At 37.3% G+C, this 16,451-nt stretch overlaps 1 protein-coding gene across 2 annotated transcripts in view; it reads right to left on the reverse strand.

The window, feature by feature from the left end:
* REEP3 (receptor accessory protein 3) overlaps nt 1–16,451 on the reverse strand; it is an 84,725-nt gene that overhangs the window by 39,760 nt on the left and 28,514 nt on the right. For both annotated transcript variants that reach the window (XM_059662596.1, XM_059662595.1), the window contains exon 2: nt 4,921–4,993. In XM_059662596.1, the coding sequence (XP_059518579.1) occupies nt 4,921–4,993 (73 nt within the window). The remainder of the gene's footprint in view (nt 1–4,920; nt 4,994–16,451) is intronic.

The raw sequence follows: 16,451 nt of genomic DNA on the forward strand, positions 1-16,451 counted from the left end.
TTATTACTTAACAACATTTCCTTTCATGGAAACAACGGTTTCTGTCCCTGTTTTTAAAAAATCTATTTCCATTGGCACGATAGTTGGTAAAATTTTTCCTAGATATTAGCAAATGCCTGACTTAGCCTCATAGGTTTAAATGTTACCGTGAGAATTGTTTTTCCTTTATGTCTGTTTTCCAAGGTACTTGCCCTGGAAGCTACAAAAGGACAAGACAGCTGTGGTTGTTCAGCTACATGTTGGCATGAAAGTTGTGAGGATGCTTTCAGCTAATTTCATAAAGGTGAAGCGGTACGCTAATTCACATGCCAAAATTTTAGAAGAAACTGTGTTGGGCATTCATTTAAAGCTCCCCAATTCGACAACCTTATTCAAGCTTACCACTTGTTTTTTAAAATGGATCCAATGTAACTAATGATCCTGAGATGTCCATGAAGAAAGTGTGTTTAGAAAACATAAGGTAGAGTATCTCACTTGATAATAACACTATCAATTATTTCAGCAGCTAAGTTACATATTGATATGTATTACATATAAAATAGGTAAATCTGACACATCAAAAATTAAGCTTACAAAGAATACTCATCACTACTTTAGGTAAATATAAGTACATTTACTTCATTAAAGGATAATGAACTGTTCCAAGTAATTTCATTTACTGTTCAAAGTGAAAATTGTGATTTTATCAAAACCTGATTTATAAACAACTATAACTCAAGACAAGATACACATGTATTCATTGTTTGTCAGCTAAAAGTAAAATTCGAAATTATTGTCAAAGATTTAAAAATGATGTAAATTACCATTAAACCTATCTTTTTTAATATTTTTTATTGATTTTTTTACAGAGAGGAAGGGAGAGGGATAGAGAGTTAGAAACATCGATGTGAGAGAAACACTGATCAGCTGCCTCCTGCACACTCCCCGCTGGGGATGTGCCCACAACCAAGGTACATGCCCTTGACAGGAATCGAACCTGGGAGCCTTGAGTCCACAGGCCGACGCTCCATCCGCTGAGCCAAACCGGTTAGGGCTAAACCTATCTCTTATGTGAACACATTTAAAATCAATGTTAATGATAAAATAAGCCTTACTTGGTATCACATAATAATTCAACCACAGTATCCCACTAACAAGGTCAATTTGGAAGTCTGGGTGAAGACGGTAGACTGGATATACACATTTAATTGCATCCCCACCACAAATCTCATTAAAACAACAGTAAACGGATATTTTTAAAAGACCCAAGTTCAGAAGGATATAGAAGAGAACATCAAATTTGTGGAGCTAGGAAGGAAATGGATGAGAAGTGATTTAGGAGGCCTGAGAAAACTGAGTATTAGCCAACAGTGGGAAAAACTGCAAACCTAACTTTCACTGCAAAACTCCCAAAAAAGGCTCAAGAATTGGTGGCACAACTGCCCTCCTATTTTAGCTGTCTGATGGTACCCGTACCCCTCTTTCCCGCAGCCCAACTCCGAGGCTTAGTCTCTGGTAAAGAGTGAATCAAAGGTTCTCTGGATTTGCAAATCTCTGGCACAGTTTAGAGTAGGGCTAATAGGAACCAAGTAAAAGTTTATAAATTGAATACTTAGAGCCCCCACCAGAACGTAGCAACTACTAAGTCATCTTTATTAGAAGGAAGGCAACTGATGATGTGCATGTGAAAAATTAAAAAATAGCAAAAGTATAAGCATGTTAATTAGATATGAAAATACATACACTAAAGGATTCAGATAAAAGAGTTGAAAGTAGTTGCCACTGGAGATGAGGAGAGGGTAGGAAACTGCTGTTTTTCATAGTAAGTCTTGAAAAATTTTTGATTTTAAAATTATAAAGAAATACAACCTTAATAAAAATAAAAACTAAGAATATCAGAATGGAAAATAAACAGATAAGTATGTGGCCTGACAAAGCCAATTTTCAAAAAAAAAAAATTTTAAATTCCACTTTAATCAGTGGGTTAATCTTTACACTACCTACATTATTACAATCCTTGAACCAAATGAATATTTTTAATGCAAAATATGAAAAGACTCCTAAGGAACACTTTCTGACAATAAAGAGAAGTTCTTCGGGGGTTTTTTTCTCCACCCTAAATCTAGTAAGCAACTTCAGATTTTAATAATTGATAAGAACCAGTATGTGGTATGTTTGTTCATTTTCATATCACCCAAATACTCAGCCAAAAATTAGGTCACTTTCAAAACCCAAGTCAATAGAGTTTTAGAGGGCCATTTCTAGCCCTTTAAAGGACTAATCTCACAGAGTTTTCCCTGTTCTTTGTTCTTGCTCACAGTAAATCTCAGGACCAAATGTCTGATTTTGATTTTTATGTGCTGTTAGACAATCTTTTCATTGCCACTTTCTTCAACATTCTTAGAATAAAAACACTGGTTTCCTAGAAAAGCTACAGCAATTACACACCACTTGGAAGTAAACACACTATTTTCAAGTCATGAAATGGTATAAGCTTGAAAAAATTTGCAAACCACACTAATTCTTCAGTAAGTTTACATTTCAATTACTGCAAGACTGAAAGACTTTAAGTAGGCCATATCAGCCACACTATACAGGAAATTATATCCCAGGAAAGCTCTCTTTTAAAAATAGGCAAAGGAAGAAAGGAAGGTTGCCAAAATATACAGCACTTTCCATGTGTTTTGATTTGAACACAGCCATCTGTTTTATCAGGTGCAATCTACTATTTGAAGGCTTACAGGGAATGGTAGTAGTTACGGTGGGAAAAAGTAAATTAATAAAAAATGTTGCTTTCTGAAAATAATTTTGAAGCAGATATCAGTGGAATTTAGGTTAATAACCAAATACCTCAAAGAAAGTGGGCTTTGGGATAAGTGGGACTAGATTGTATACTCCTTACCCCCGCAGCAAAGCTGAGAAACTAGACCAATCTACTTAAGAAGTACACATGCTCCTGTAAACACAATTTAGTGTTTGACATAGACTTAAAAGTCAACTCTTATTCCTTTCCTTATTTATTCATTCATTCAAAAAATATTGAGTGCCTACCATATACTGTTCTAGGTAGGGAACTATAGCAGTTAACAAAACTCTCTATGGTGGGGAAGGCAAACAAAACCAAATACATAACATAATAACAGATAGTATAAGAGGCTGTTAAAAATAAAATAGGGAAATTTTAAGAAGGTTAATTTTGCTAAAAAACGAACAAAGCAAATTTGGATGGGGATCACCATACAGGAAAACTTTCTGAGAACAGACTGCTGGTAAAACTGTTGTAATTGAAGGTTACATTGGATAACTAAGTTTAGATGAAACTCAGCAAGAAAATTTTTGTCAGAAATAAATTTAGGTTAGAAATACTTAAAGAACTGCCAAGACTTTACAGAACTTTCAAAGACTTCCAATTTCATTTTCTACCATTTTGATTATATTTCATTTAGTTGCTTATGGGTCCTGCTCTAGAACTGGTTAAGCTGCCTCACTGCTCTTCTTAGAAAATACCCATATAGTTGTGGCCTCTGAAGACCTGCCGTGGAATTCATCAGAAGCACCTTCACCAGCTGGCTGTGAAAGCTATTTCAACTTTTTTTGTGAAGCTAGATCTTCACCTAATTTTCTGAGGGTAGCATGGTAGAAAAGAAAGAATAAAATATTAGAAACAGAAGATATCCATTCCTTCTTTAATGATCCATGTGACCCTGAGCAAGTTAATTCACTGCTCTGAGCCTATAATATTGGAATATTTTCCTGCCTACTTTATAGAGTTGTAGTGAGGACCAGTGAGATATTGTGGTCTGAAGAATAATATCCCCCTCCTTCAAAAGGTCCATATCCCACCCTGAAATGTGTGAATATGATAGGTTACATGTAAAGGAGAATTCAGGTTGCTAATCAGGTGACCTTGAGTTGGGGAGAGGATCTTGGATTACTCAGGTGAGCCCACTGTAATCACCAGAGTCTTCATAAGTGGAAGAGGGAGGCAGAAGAGAAAACCAGAGAGATCACAGCATGAGGTCTCAGCCCAACATTTCTCACTTTGAAGATGGAGGAATAGAGCCTTAAGCCAAGGAATGTGGGCAGCCTGTAGAAGCTTGAAAAGGTAAGTAAACAGATTTTACACTAGAGCCCCCAGGAGGAATGTAGTCCTGTTGATCCATTTCAGATTTCTGAACCATAGGACTGTGTTAATTTTGAAATTGGTAGGGAATTATATAAATGTAAGAGCTTAATAATGACACTATTCATAATAGACAAAAGGTAAAAATAATCCAGATGTCCATCAATGGATGGAGAAACAATGTTGTATATGCATACTGTGGAATATTATTCAGCCATAAAAGGAATAAAATACTAATACATGCATGCTATAATATGGATGAATCTTGAAAACAGGCTAAGTGAAAGAAGCCAGACACAAAAAGGTCACATATGATTCCATTAATATAAAATATCCAGAATAGTTAAGTCCATTCAAATAGCAAGCAAACTGCTGATTACAATGGTCAGTAATAATGAGGTATCTGCATTTTTAAATCAATTAGAAAGTAACAGAACAACTATGAAAGAGGGAAAAGGTTTTGAGGCTGAAGAAATATACTAGTAATATACCTATAAATTTATAAGGCTAAAAAACCAGACAATCCCCCAACCTCTTAATTATACTGGAACTTACAAACTACGTAAGAGACATGCAATTATTCATTTGGGAATTAGATTTATTTAAATGTCAATTGACAATGCACTATTTTTTATTTCCTACTTTAGAATTCTACTGAAAATTAGTTTAAAAACAGACTAATTTTCAGTACTCCACATTTATATCACATTTTTAACCCAAAACATTATGCCAGCTGTTTCTAAAATAATGAGTTTTTCTAGTCTTGTATGTAATGGATACATTAAAATAAAATTAATCACTCATAAAACTATACTTACATATTCCTTCACATTTTTTGATTTCACAGCTTTGTATGAATAATATGCAGGATACAGCATTCCAAACACCAACCTACAAGTAAAAAGTATGAGAAGACTAATCAAATAATGCTTTCAACAGCTCATGAAAATATCAACTAACAGAAAAGTAGAAAGTACATGGAAAACATATGACAGTGTAAATGTGTATGAAAGTAAACTTATGTATAAACTAAATTACTCAGAAATGCAAAAGAAATATGGGCTTTTAAGAAACAACAAAAAAAATGATTTTAATATTTCCAGATACAGTTTCATGGGAAAAAGATTTTTTTAAAATTGCCATTTAAACCATTTTTTCTTTCTTTTCTTGAATACTTTTATTGATTTTTAGAAAGAGAGGAAGAGAGAGATAGAAACATCGATGATCTGCCTCCTGTATGCCCCCTACCAGGCATCAAGCCCAAAACCTGAGCATGTGCCCTGACGGAACCAAACCGGCAACTTTTTGGTGCCAGGGATGATGCACAACCAAACAAGCCACACAGGCCGAGGCTAAACATTTTTTGATCACAAAAAATATTCTGTGGTTCTTTGAAGAACATTTGGAAAATGCAGAAAACGGAAAGAAAAAAGAAAACATTGTCCCAACCCTACTAGTCAGAGATAACCATAGACAGAACTTCAGTGTATGCAAAATCCTACTTTTATATGTGTAGTATACTTTAAAAATAACACACACATACACACACACAGACACACAATTTGTGACAATGAAAACGATTCTTCACTTCTAATTATAATGACAGTGCTTGGAAACAATACTTGATATATTTATTATGATATGCATTAAAATAACTCTCTTTAAGCATTTATAAAATTACTAAATCACAAACAGGACTTATTTTAATGCCTTCTGTTAAGATTATTTCACCAAATCCCAGGTCCAAGAGATGTGTACATATCTGTACTAATAAAAGGGTAATATGCTAATTAGACTGGGAGACCTTCCAGGAGACCTTTCGGATATTCTTCTGGACAAAGCCATGGTGGCGGGGCCGAGGTAGAGGTGGTTAGAGGCCAAGAGGGGAGGGCAGCTGTGGGTGATCAGGCTGGTGGGGGGCAGGGCCGCTGGGGGTAAGCAGACCAGCAGGGGGGTCAGTTGGGGGCGAGCAGGCCGGCAGTGGGGGTTAGTTGGAGATGATCAGGACAGCAAGGGGGGCAGTTTGGAGTGAGCAGGCCAGTAGGGGAGCAGTTGGGGGCGAGCAGGCCAGTGGGGAGGGAAAGTGGGGGCAAGCAGGCCAGCAGGGGGGGCAGATGGGGGTGAGCAGGCTGGCAGGGGAGGCAGTTGGGGGCAAGCACACTGTCACAGGGGGCAGATGGGGGTGATCAGGCTGGCAGGGGGGCATTTGGGGGCAAGCAGGCCGGCGGTGGGAGTCAGTTGGAGGTGATCAGGACAGCGAGGGGGACAGTTGGGGGTGATCAGGCTGGCGAGGGGGCATTTGGGGGCAAGCAGGCCAGTGGCGGGGGGCAGTTGGGGAAGAGCAGGCCGAATGGTTAGGCTCAATCAGGCAGGCAGGCAGGCAGGTGAGCAGTTAGGAGCCTGCAGTCCCGGATTGCGAGAGGGATGTCTGACTGCCGGTTTAGGCTAGATCCCTGTAAACCGGCAGTAGGCCATCCTTTGAGGGGTCCCAGATTGGAGAGGGTGCAGGCCAGGCTGAGGAACAATCCCTCCCCCGTGCACGAACTTCGTGCACCGGGCCACGAGTCTATATATATAAAAGGCTAATGTGTTGTGTCCCTCCAACTGTCCAACCAATCGCTATGATGCACACTGACGACCAGGGGGCAGAAGCTCAACGCAGGAGCTGCCGTGACGTGCACTAGCCAGCACCATGAACCTGGTGCCCACAAACCAACACCCAGCTTCACCCAAGTGGGACACAGGCTCTGCCACCACCCCAGAGCAACACCTTACCAAATTGCAGCCAATGCTGCCAAGACCCCATGGTGCAAAATGCAGCCCACAGCCCAGCCCAGCCTGGAAATGGTCGCTGTGGGTGCCGGGTAACGACGTCACATAGCAACACCTGGCTTCCTCTCCCTAGTGACTAGCCTCCTTGGAGTTTCTTCAGCCCACGAACACGACTTGTTTTACAGTAGGTACAAACATTTTACACTTTAACCAAATGTCTGTGAAACATTTTCACGTGCCTCATCTCATTTCATCCTTATAGAAGTCCTGGAGTAGGTAGATAGGAGACTCGGTAGAATCCTATTTTCTTTTTATTAGCCGGAAAACAGAGATTTAGAAAGTTTAGAAATTTGACATGACTGAAAAGACAAAATGGTGGAACTTGAAAATGACTTCAGGTTTTCTCACTGCGCAGAATAGTCAAACACTGCTGCACTTAAATATTTTATCCTTTGTTCTCCCTGCGTGATTGTGATCTACAATAATAATCTGCTCTGTGTTGATATTTATTGCTGTGTTGCTGACAATTACCTGAAAGAGAAGTTGGGGTGCTTCACTGGCTAGAAAAGCTAAATCATAAAGCAGGTCTAATTAAGCAAGTTTTCTCTCTCTCTCTCTCTCTCTCTCTCTCTCTCTCTCTCTCTCTGTCTCTCTCTCTCTGTACATATATAAAAGGTTAAACTCTTGCTGGTTCCAATTACACGCGTGTGTTTCGATCTGTCATTGTCGATCGTGAATTTGGTTGACACTTCTATTATAGAGAAAGGGCGAATAGTGACATTAAAATATTTCTTCTAATTAATTTCCTTTCAATGTGCATGAATCTGTGCACTGGGCCCTCTAGTATACATATAATGAAAGAACAGACACCGAAATGGCATGACAGAGTATATATGGTTTACAAGAGGCATTTTCACATGTTACCTCATGGAATTTTTTGTCTTTAAATATTCTACTGTATTATTCATCATTACATTCTACATTGAGATTCCCATTGTTTATTTAAACAATCCTACATTGATCACATTTGGTAAATCTCCAGGTTTTGGCTATTGCACATAATACTGTGAAAAACACGTCTGTGTATATTGATGTTCACTTCCTGGTTGTGATGTTGTTGCTTCAAATACACACACTTTAACCTATTACCAAAATAAAATGCCCTCCAGAGGGGTAGTTCTACTTTTCATTCCTACACATTGCCAATTATCACACAAAACAAGTTTGCCAGCTAAATAAAATAATGATTTCATATATGTTTTAATGTGCATTTCTGAACACCAGTAAGTATGAATTTCTTCCAAGTGTTTACTGGCTTTTTGATGCCTGGGGTATATGATATCCTGTTGTCTACTTGTGGTTTTTGGACTATTTTTAAAAAGAATCATTTATTTTCAAATAGTTTTAAGTTTTACAGAAAAGCTGTGAAGAGAGCATAGTTCCCATATACCTTGCACCAAGTTTCCCCTATTATTAACATCTTGTATTAGTATGGTCACAGTTAAAAACCAGTATTAATATTTATTAACTGAAGTTCATACTTTACTCAGATTTCTTTAGTTTTTACCTAGTATCCTTTTTTTCTGTCCAGGGATCCCACTGAGAATTGCATATTAAACAGTTTCTTGCCTCCTTAGCTATTCTTTTTTTAAAAAAATCTTTCTTGTTGAAAGTATTACATATATCCCCCTTTTCTTTAGCTCTTCTTGGCTGTAACAGTTTCTCAGCGTTTTCTTGGGAAATGACCTTTGACAGCTTAAAGGAGTACTGGTCAAGTTAATTGTAGGAGGCCCCTCTACTGGAATTTGTCTGGTGTTTTCCTCGTGATTAATCTGAGGTATGGGTTTTGGGGAGGAAGACCACAGAGGCCAAGCACTGCTTCACTGTAGTATATCAAGGACACATGCTAACATGACTTATCCCTCTTGGTGTTAACCTTGACCACCAGGCTGAGGTAGTGCTTGTTGGATTTGCCACAGCAGAGCTACTCCCCCACCCCTCCTCCATGCTGTACTCTTCAGAAGGAAGTCACTATGCACAGGCCACACTTCAGTGGGGAGCTATGCTCCACCTTGAGGGTGCAGTATCTATATAAGTTATTTGGAATTCTTCTGCACTGGAGATTTGTCTATACTCCCCTTGTGATTTATTTATTCAATGATTTATTTGTATCACTATGAACTCATGTGTTTATTTTACACTTGGTTTCTATTCCAGTAATACTTTATTTTGTTGCTCAAAGCTTTGAACATGGTGAGATTTTTAGCTGGTTCCTATGCCCCTCTGACACAGCTCTATAATTGTGAGGGTTGTTTTTGTTTTGTTTTTTAAGCAATTTGTTACTTTCTGGCACTACATGATGTACCAGGCTCCGACTGTGTACTTCCTGCCTCACTCTTAGAATCAGCTATTTCTCCAAGAGGCCGCGGTTTCTTTTATTGGAAGATGGTATTTAAGACCAAGATCTGGGTGAGTGATATGCTCACTATTAGTGGAGCATAATTGACTAGGCCCTTCTCTGTCTATCTTACATGTTAACCAACGTCTTCCTAAGTTACTGTATCTTTTGATTTTATGAGGTTTCCTGAAGTACAATTGTATCATGTTTGCTAGGGCTGCCATAATAAAATACCACAGGTTGATATTTATTTCCTCATAATTCTGGAGGCTAGAAGTCCAAGGTCGAGGTGCTGGTTTCTGAGGCCTCTCTCCTTGGACTGCAAATGGCTGTTTTCTCACTGTGTCCTCACATGGTCATCTCTTGGTCTGTCTGTGTGTCCAAATCTCTTCCTCTTAGACAGTATGGAGTTTCCTTAAAAAACTGAAAATGGAACTCCCATTTGACCCTGTGATCCCACTTCTAGGAATATATCCCAAGAAACCAGAAACACCAATCAGAAAGGATATATGCACCCCTATGTTCATAGCAGCACAATTCACCATAGCTAAGATCTGGAAACAGCCTAAGTGCCCATCAGTAGATGAATGGATTAGAAAACTGTGGTACATCTACACGATGGAATACTATGCTGCTGTAAAAAGGAAGGAACTCTTACCATTTGCAACGTCATGGATGGAACTGGAGAGCATTATGCTAAGTGAAATAAGCCAGTCAATAAAGGAAAAATACCACATGATCTCACTCATTCATGGACAATAGAGACCATTATAAACTTTTGAACAATAATAGATACAGAGGCAGAGCTGCCTCAAACAGATTGTCAAACTGCAGCGGGAAGGCCGGGGAGGGTTGCGGGGCAGGAGGTAGTGGGGTAAGAGATCAACTAAAGGACTTGTATGCATGCATATAAGCATAACCAATGGACATAAGACACTGGGTGATAGGGGAGGCTAGGGGACTGTCTAGGGCGGGGGGATAAAATGGATACATATGTAATACCCTTTGTAATACTTTAAGCAATAAAAAAAAAAAAAACACACAAAAAAACAAATCTCTTCCTCTTGTAAGAATACCAGTCATATTGGATTGAGGTCCACTCTAAGGACCTAATTTTAACTTAATTGCTCCTTTAAATAACATCTCTATTCACATTCTGACGTATTGAGGATTAGGAGTTTAACATGAATTTGGGGGGACAGGGACACACAATTCAGACCATAACACATATTGTATACTTATAACTTTTATATGAAATAAGTGTTTGCATTTATATTAAACTAGAGGCTCAGTGCACAAATTCGTGCATGGGTGGGGTCCCTTGGCCTGGCTGGTGATCGAGGCCTATCGGGGGGCCGGCCAGCTGGGGGGAGGGGCCTGCGGGAGGTTGGCTGGCCGGCCAGGGAGGGAGGGGGGCCGTGGAAAGTTGACTGTGGGAGCGCACTGACCCCAGGGGGCAGCTCCTGTGTTGAGCATCTGCCCCCTGGTGGTCAGTGTGCATCATAGCGACTGGTCGACCGGTCCTTCTGGTCATTCCAGTCATTCAGTCGTAAGGGTCGCTTAGGCTTTTATATATATAGATAAGTCTTTCTTACACTGAGAGCAAATGGATACCTGCATCTCAAATTATTAGTTGTTTCTAGTTTATTTCTTTTATTTTGGTGAGGGGTGGTAAATCCCTGGTAACTTTCTCATCCCTCACAAAGCTGAACCCTTTGTTTTGGGCTGATGCAACCAGGTCAAATGAATACCAAGTCTTCCCCTGCTGGGGATTTTATTCTTACCAACTGGCAGCCATACCAGTAACAGTCTCTGCTTTACCTAACAACACTACCCTCTGAATCGGCTTCACCAGAAGCCAATCCCCAGATTCTGGATAATGGGATTTTCAGCTGAGCCACAGGGCCCAGGGCTTTTCAATTTCACACAGGGAAAGCCCCCACAGGGCGCAGAGGCTTCTAAGAAAACAAGGTGTTAATCATTTCAATCCACTTTGTACATTTCCTTTAGAATTTGGATACAATTAACATATTATCTTCCATATTCCCATATACTCGAGTACCACTGATTCTAAAAGCAAGCTGAGGTTCTTCCTTTCTATCACTGGATGGCTTCTGGGCTCCTCTTTCCCCGGCTATGACAGCCATCCAATCAGTAACCCAGTCCTGTTGGTTTTCCTGGGTGAGAGTTCATGCACCCAGCCATTCTCTTTGAGTTTCAAACCAGTGGCTAATAATACATTTAGGGTCATGTCATCTCCTCTGACTTAATGACTAGTTTCCCAGCACATGCCTCTGGCTCCACGTGAGATCAGTCTTCCTAATATACCGGCATCGCTGCCTTGCTTTAAGGATTTGAGTAGCTGGCCTTCTCACCCTCTTGCCAATGAGTCCGTTTATGTGTGTGTGTGGAGGTGAGGTGGGGAGGGGGGTGGTCATCAGAACATAATGTGAAAACCAGTACTTATATAAACCATCTAAGCCAACATGGTTTCCTCAATATTCTCTTATATTTCTACTCCAGTCCTGGAATGTATGCTCCTTACCTGCAATGCCTCCCACACTCCTTATCTTTCCTCCTCTGCTTTTTTTTCTTCCATTTTATTGCTTAATTCACCTCTCCCCTCCCAACCCCCAATCCAATACTCTATCTCCATAGACTTCTAAGTTACATTTTTTTGAACTTTAAAATTTGTCAGGATTAGTCATTTTGCCTTTAGCATATTCTATTTTAGATTGATGTATTCTTTAAGGACATAACTGACTTCTAAAATAGATAATTTTCTTACATATAGTAAGGATTTGGTGCTAGTTGATACTATGCATACAGGTGCTTTGCCTTTATTTTTTAACCCCTGTATTGATTAGAACAATTCAAATGAATAAACACAATAACCCTAACACCTACCTTTTGTAAGAGTAGAAAACAATAATGTGTTTCATTTGGAATGTGGGAAAGATTAAATGTCTTAGTGAATAGCAGGACCATTTTAAGGACCCCCACTATTAATATTATAATTTATTACTGCTCCAATGTGAATGTTACTGAGTAATTTATTACTCACATCTGTAATATTTTACAGGTTTTTTTTTCTGGCTTATTTTTTTAAATATTTGGTCCTACTGTAGATGTTTGCAACCTGGGAGGTCAGGCATAAAGCCAAAGTGTGAGCACAGTGTATAAAATCAAATAAAGTTTATTTTAGAAGGCCACCTACAAGATAAACTTAGGGATTATAAAGGGATTTATTTGCTACAAATAAAATTCACCTATAAATTAAAATATTGTTTCAGTTATAGAGGCAAGAAGAAATAGTTACTCATTTCCTTTTAGTCTTATTTTTTGCCTAATGAAGGAGAACTCTGCCAAAATAGTCTTGACACCCTTCCCTTCCATTAAGATAAATTTGCTTATATGAACATTGGCTATACTGAAAATTTACACTACTTTAAAAAGGAAATAAAATTTATGAAAATGCAGTAGTGGAAATGGTCCTTGTATCACTTTTCAAGGAATTAGCTGTTTTTTGGACAGATGTCCAAACACAATGCATTCTTCACCAAAACTGTTTTAGAGAATAATAAATAGCATGTTCAAAAGCAAATCTCAGAAGCAACTATCAAGAGTGCTCTCACTACTAGAATAAGGTAATTTAATCATAGAAGTTATCAGCATAATTCCATAAAAAATTGATTACAGCTTATTTTTATAATTAAGAACCTAAAAACAGCTTACTGTATAATTTTTAGATGTAGAAAAGTATAAAAGGATAAAACTAACTACTAATTCCATTACTAACTGTACCATCTTTTTTGTTAAAGGTTATTCCACACATTTACATATATTTGTTATAATTTTTATCAAACTTTTCACAAGTCTGATATATCATTCTCTCAAATGCTTAAAAACCCTTAAAAAGCATCAATGACAGCTTAATAACATAACTGATCAAGAGTTAATTTACATTTAAACAAGTTATAAAGTAGTTATTACAGAAATTTAAATTTATTTATCTATTTTTGTCATTCCTTTAAAAAATGTATTATGAAAAATAAAAATAGGTAGAAATAGATTAATATTGATATAATAAATCTCCCTATACCTATCACCTAGTTTTAAGAATTACTAACAGTGAATCCATTCTTAAGATTTGGTATTATCTTTTTCAGTTTTATATTAGAAAATGTTTCTAAAACATTTTAAAAAATAAAGACACTATTTTTAAAATATATACTTTGTAACATAATTTAAGTATAATTAATTGACATCTTAGATCAGTGGTTCTCAACCTTCCTAATGCCGCGACCCTTCTAATACAGTTCCTCATGTTGTGATGACCCCCAATTTCATTGTTACAAATTGAACATAATTAAAGCATAGTGATTAATCACAAAAACAATATGTAATTATATATGTGTTTTCTGATGGTCTTAGGCGACCCCTGTGAAAGGGTCGTTCGACCCCCAAAGGGGTCGCGACCCACAGGTTGAGAACCGCTGTCTTAGAGACTATATATTTTTATCCTGTCCTTTTACTAAATGTTACATCATGAGCATTTTTTTTGTATCTTTAATTAATCTCTAAGAACATCATTTACACAGTGTAATATTGCTGCTTATAGATAGTCAATCAAATAATTTCCTATATGACTACTATTTTAATGCTATGACGAACAATCTTTCTATGATTACTAATAACGACAACTATTCATCACATTTTATACTAGGCAGGACATTAAGCACTTTCCATACAGGGAAAACTAGGATAAAACTAGATTTACAGCTGTGAGTATGTGAAACAGAGTTTATTCTTGTATTATTATTTATTAATTATTGTATTATATAAACTTCCATGTGTGAGATTTACTTTGGAATTTAGTACAATGGAAAGCTTTGATTTCTTTGAGAAAACAGTGCCCCTCTCTCAGATTGCCAGGAAGCTCATAGGCAAAATCTGTGTTCAACTATATCAGTGATGGCGAACCTATGACACGCGTGTCAGAGGTGACACGCAAACTCATTTTTTTGGTTGATTTTTCTTTGTTAAATGGCATTTAAATATATAAAATAAATATCAAAAATATAAATCTTTGTTTTACTATGGTTGCAAATATAAAAAAATTTCTATATGTGACACTGTACCAGAGTTAAGTTAGGGCAGGGGTCCTCACACTTTTTAAACAGGGGGCCAGTTCACTGTCCCTCAGACCGTTGGAGGGCCGGACTATAGTTTAAAAAAAAACTATGAACAAATTCCTATGCACACTGCACATATCTAATTTTGAAGTAAAACAAAACAAAACGGGAACAAATACAATATTTGTATTTGCATGTGGCCCGCGGGCCGTAGTTTGAGGACCCCTGAGTTAGGGTTTTTCAAAATGCTGACACGCCGAGCTCAAAAGGTTTGCCATCGCTGAACTATATCAACCATGGTGGGCCTTAAGGTTGGCATATTTACCCTTGTATTCACTAGAGTTTGATTTTTTACTTTGATTGCTATTTTTTCTAGTCTTAAATCTCTTTTAAAAATATTTTAGCACACACATTTTGCAAACGGTTTCTCAAATAATTTGAAAGAACATGACAAGGCATAAATAGTTAAGATGTAGTAGTCATGTAGTTACTGCAATCAAGCACAAAATTCAGCTCTAAGCTCTCAGAGAACTAAGAAAAACATTTTTTTTTTAGTTGAGGCAGCTGTAACTGAGAACCACCAGCGGTTCTACAACTTTGCAACACATCAAGATCACCTGGAGAGCTGCTGCTTTAATACCATTTGTTGTTGCTACTCATAAATTAAACATAGGTTGGTTAATTTACACAACAGGATAAAGCAGAAAATGCAAAGTAAAAGTCTTCTCCCATTTTGAAACAATCTATTTCCGCAAAGATAAGCATGAAATAGATTCTTGGATATCTTACAGTAAAATAATTTAAATAAAGAAACAGTAATATAAAACAGCAAATACTCAAAACCTCATCATTTCCTAATTATTTTATTTCTAATTATTTTACTATTTATTTGCTATGCTCTTAAAGTTGTTTATAGCTATACTATCTGTAGAAATACTAAGTATGCTGTGTGTATCTCTTCCCAGCTCCACATTAAGTGACATCACATTGGTAGCTTGAAATAGGCTTATTGTATGGAGTAATTACGTCATGGATATTAGCAAATGCTATGAATCAGTCCCCTTCCCTCCAGTTGTTAAGCGTTATGGGTACACACTGCCTATTTGTATTTTTAGCTGAGGGAAACTATGAAACACTATATGCAGAGGGAATGCACAGAAATTAGTGAAATAAAAAAGGCAGGGTACTATGGCAACCAAGTTTATAAAGGGCTTTAAGCAAGATTAAAAAAAAAAAAAGACAACGAGGGCAAAAATTTTCTGTCCTCTATCATAGTTCAATTCTGTTTAAATATTAGATCTGTAAATTAACAGACTCTAATGAATTTTTAAAAATATATTTAGAATCTTAAGTAACAAGGAATCCTGGAAATAATCTAATAACAATAGTTTTGTTTTTCAAAGTTATATTTTTCACTCAGAGGAAATCTTTCTTAGAAATCTCAATAAATAAGAGACAAACGCAAATTAATGAGAGGCAAATGAAATTAAGTTGTCCTTAGAGAACTGAATTTCACTGATTATAGAATCCTCTGAGGAATCCTAAGCCCTGGAGAACCATTTGGAAAGTATCCTCTACAAATGGTGCAGGAGCTCGCAAACCTGTGTGTCTATAAGAATCAAGTGGGAATGAGGATCTTTGGAAGTGAAGCTTCAGAATTTGAATTTCCGGATTCTGCATCTTCAACAAACTTACGGTGTGACAATGTTATGCTTACCTTGTTTTTATTATTATTATTATTGTTAAAACTGATCATGATTAAGCAATATGCTGTCAGTATGGTAAGCTGGTTTCACTCTAATTAGATTTTTTAAAGTGAAAATGAAATGACTTTTGCTAAACTCTATCCTTACTTAGACACTAAAATAAATGTAAGAGATCATAGGGAAAAGAGAGTCACATAAATTCAAGTGATAAAATTTAACAAATCTTTGAAATGAATTGTCTGCCTTATTCTGTTTAAGGCCAAATGATTACAACTTGTGCAGTGATAACCAATGTACCCATGTATATTCTTCCTACATGAGTCACTATGCCACTGGAT

Source organism: Myotis daubentonii, chromosome 13 (assembly GCF_963259705.1).
Source record: "Myotis daubentonii chromosome 13, mMyoDau2.1, whole genome shotgun sequence".
Lineage (NCBI taxonomy): Eukaryota > Metazoa > Chordata > Mammalia > Chiroptera > Vespertilionidae > Myotis > Myotis daubentonii.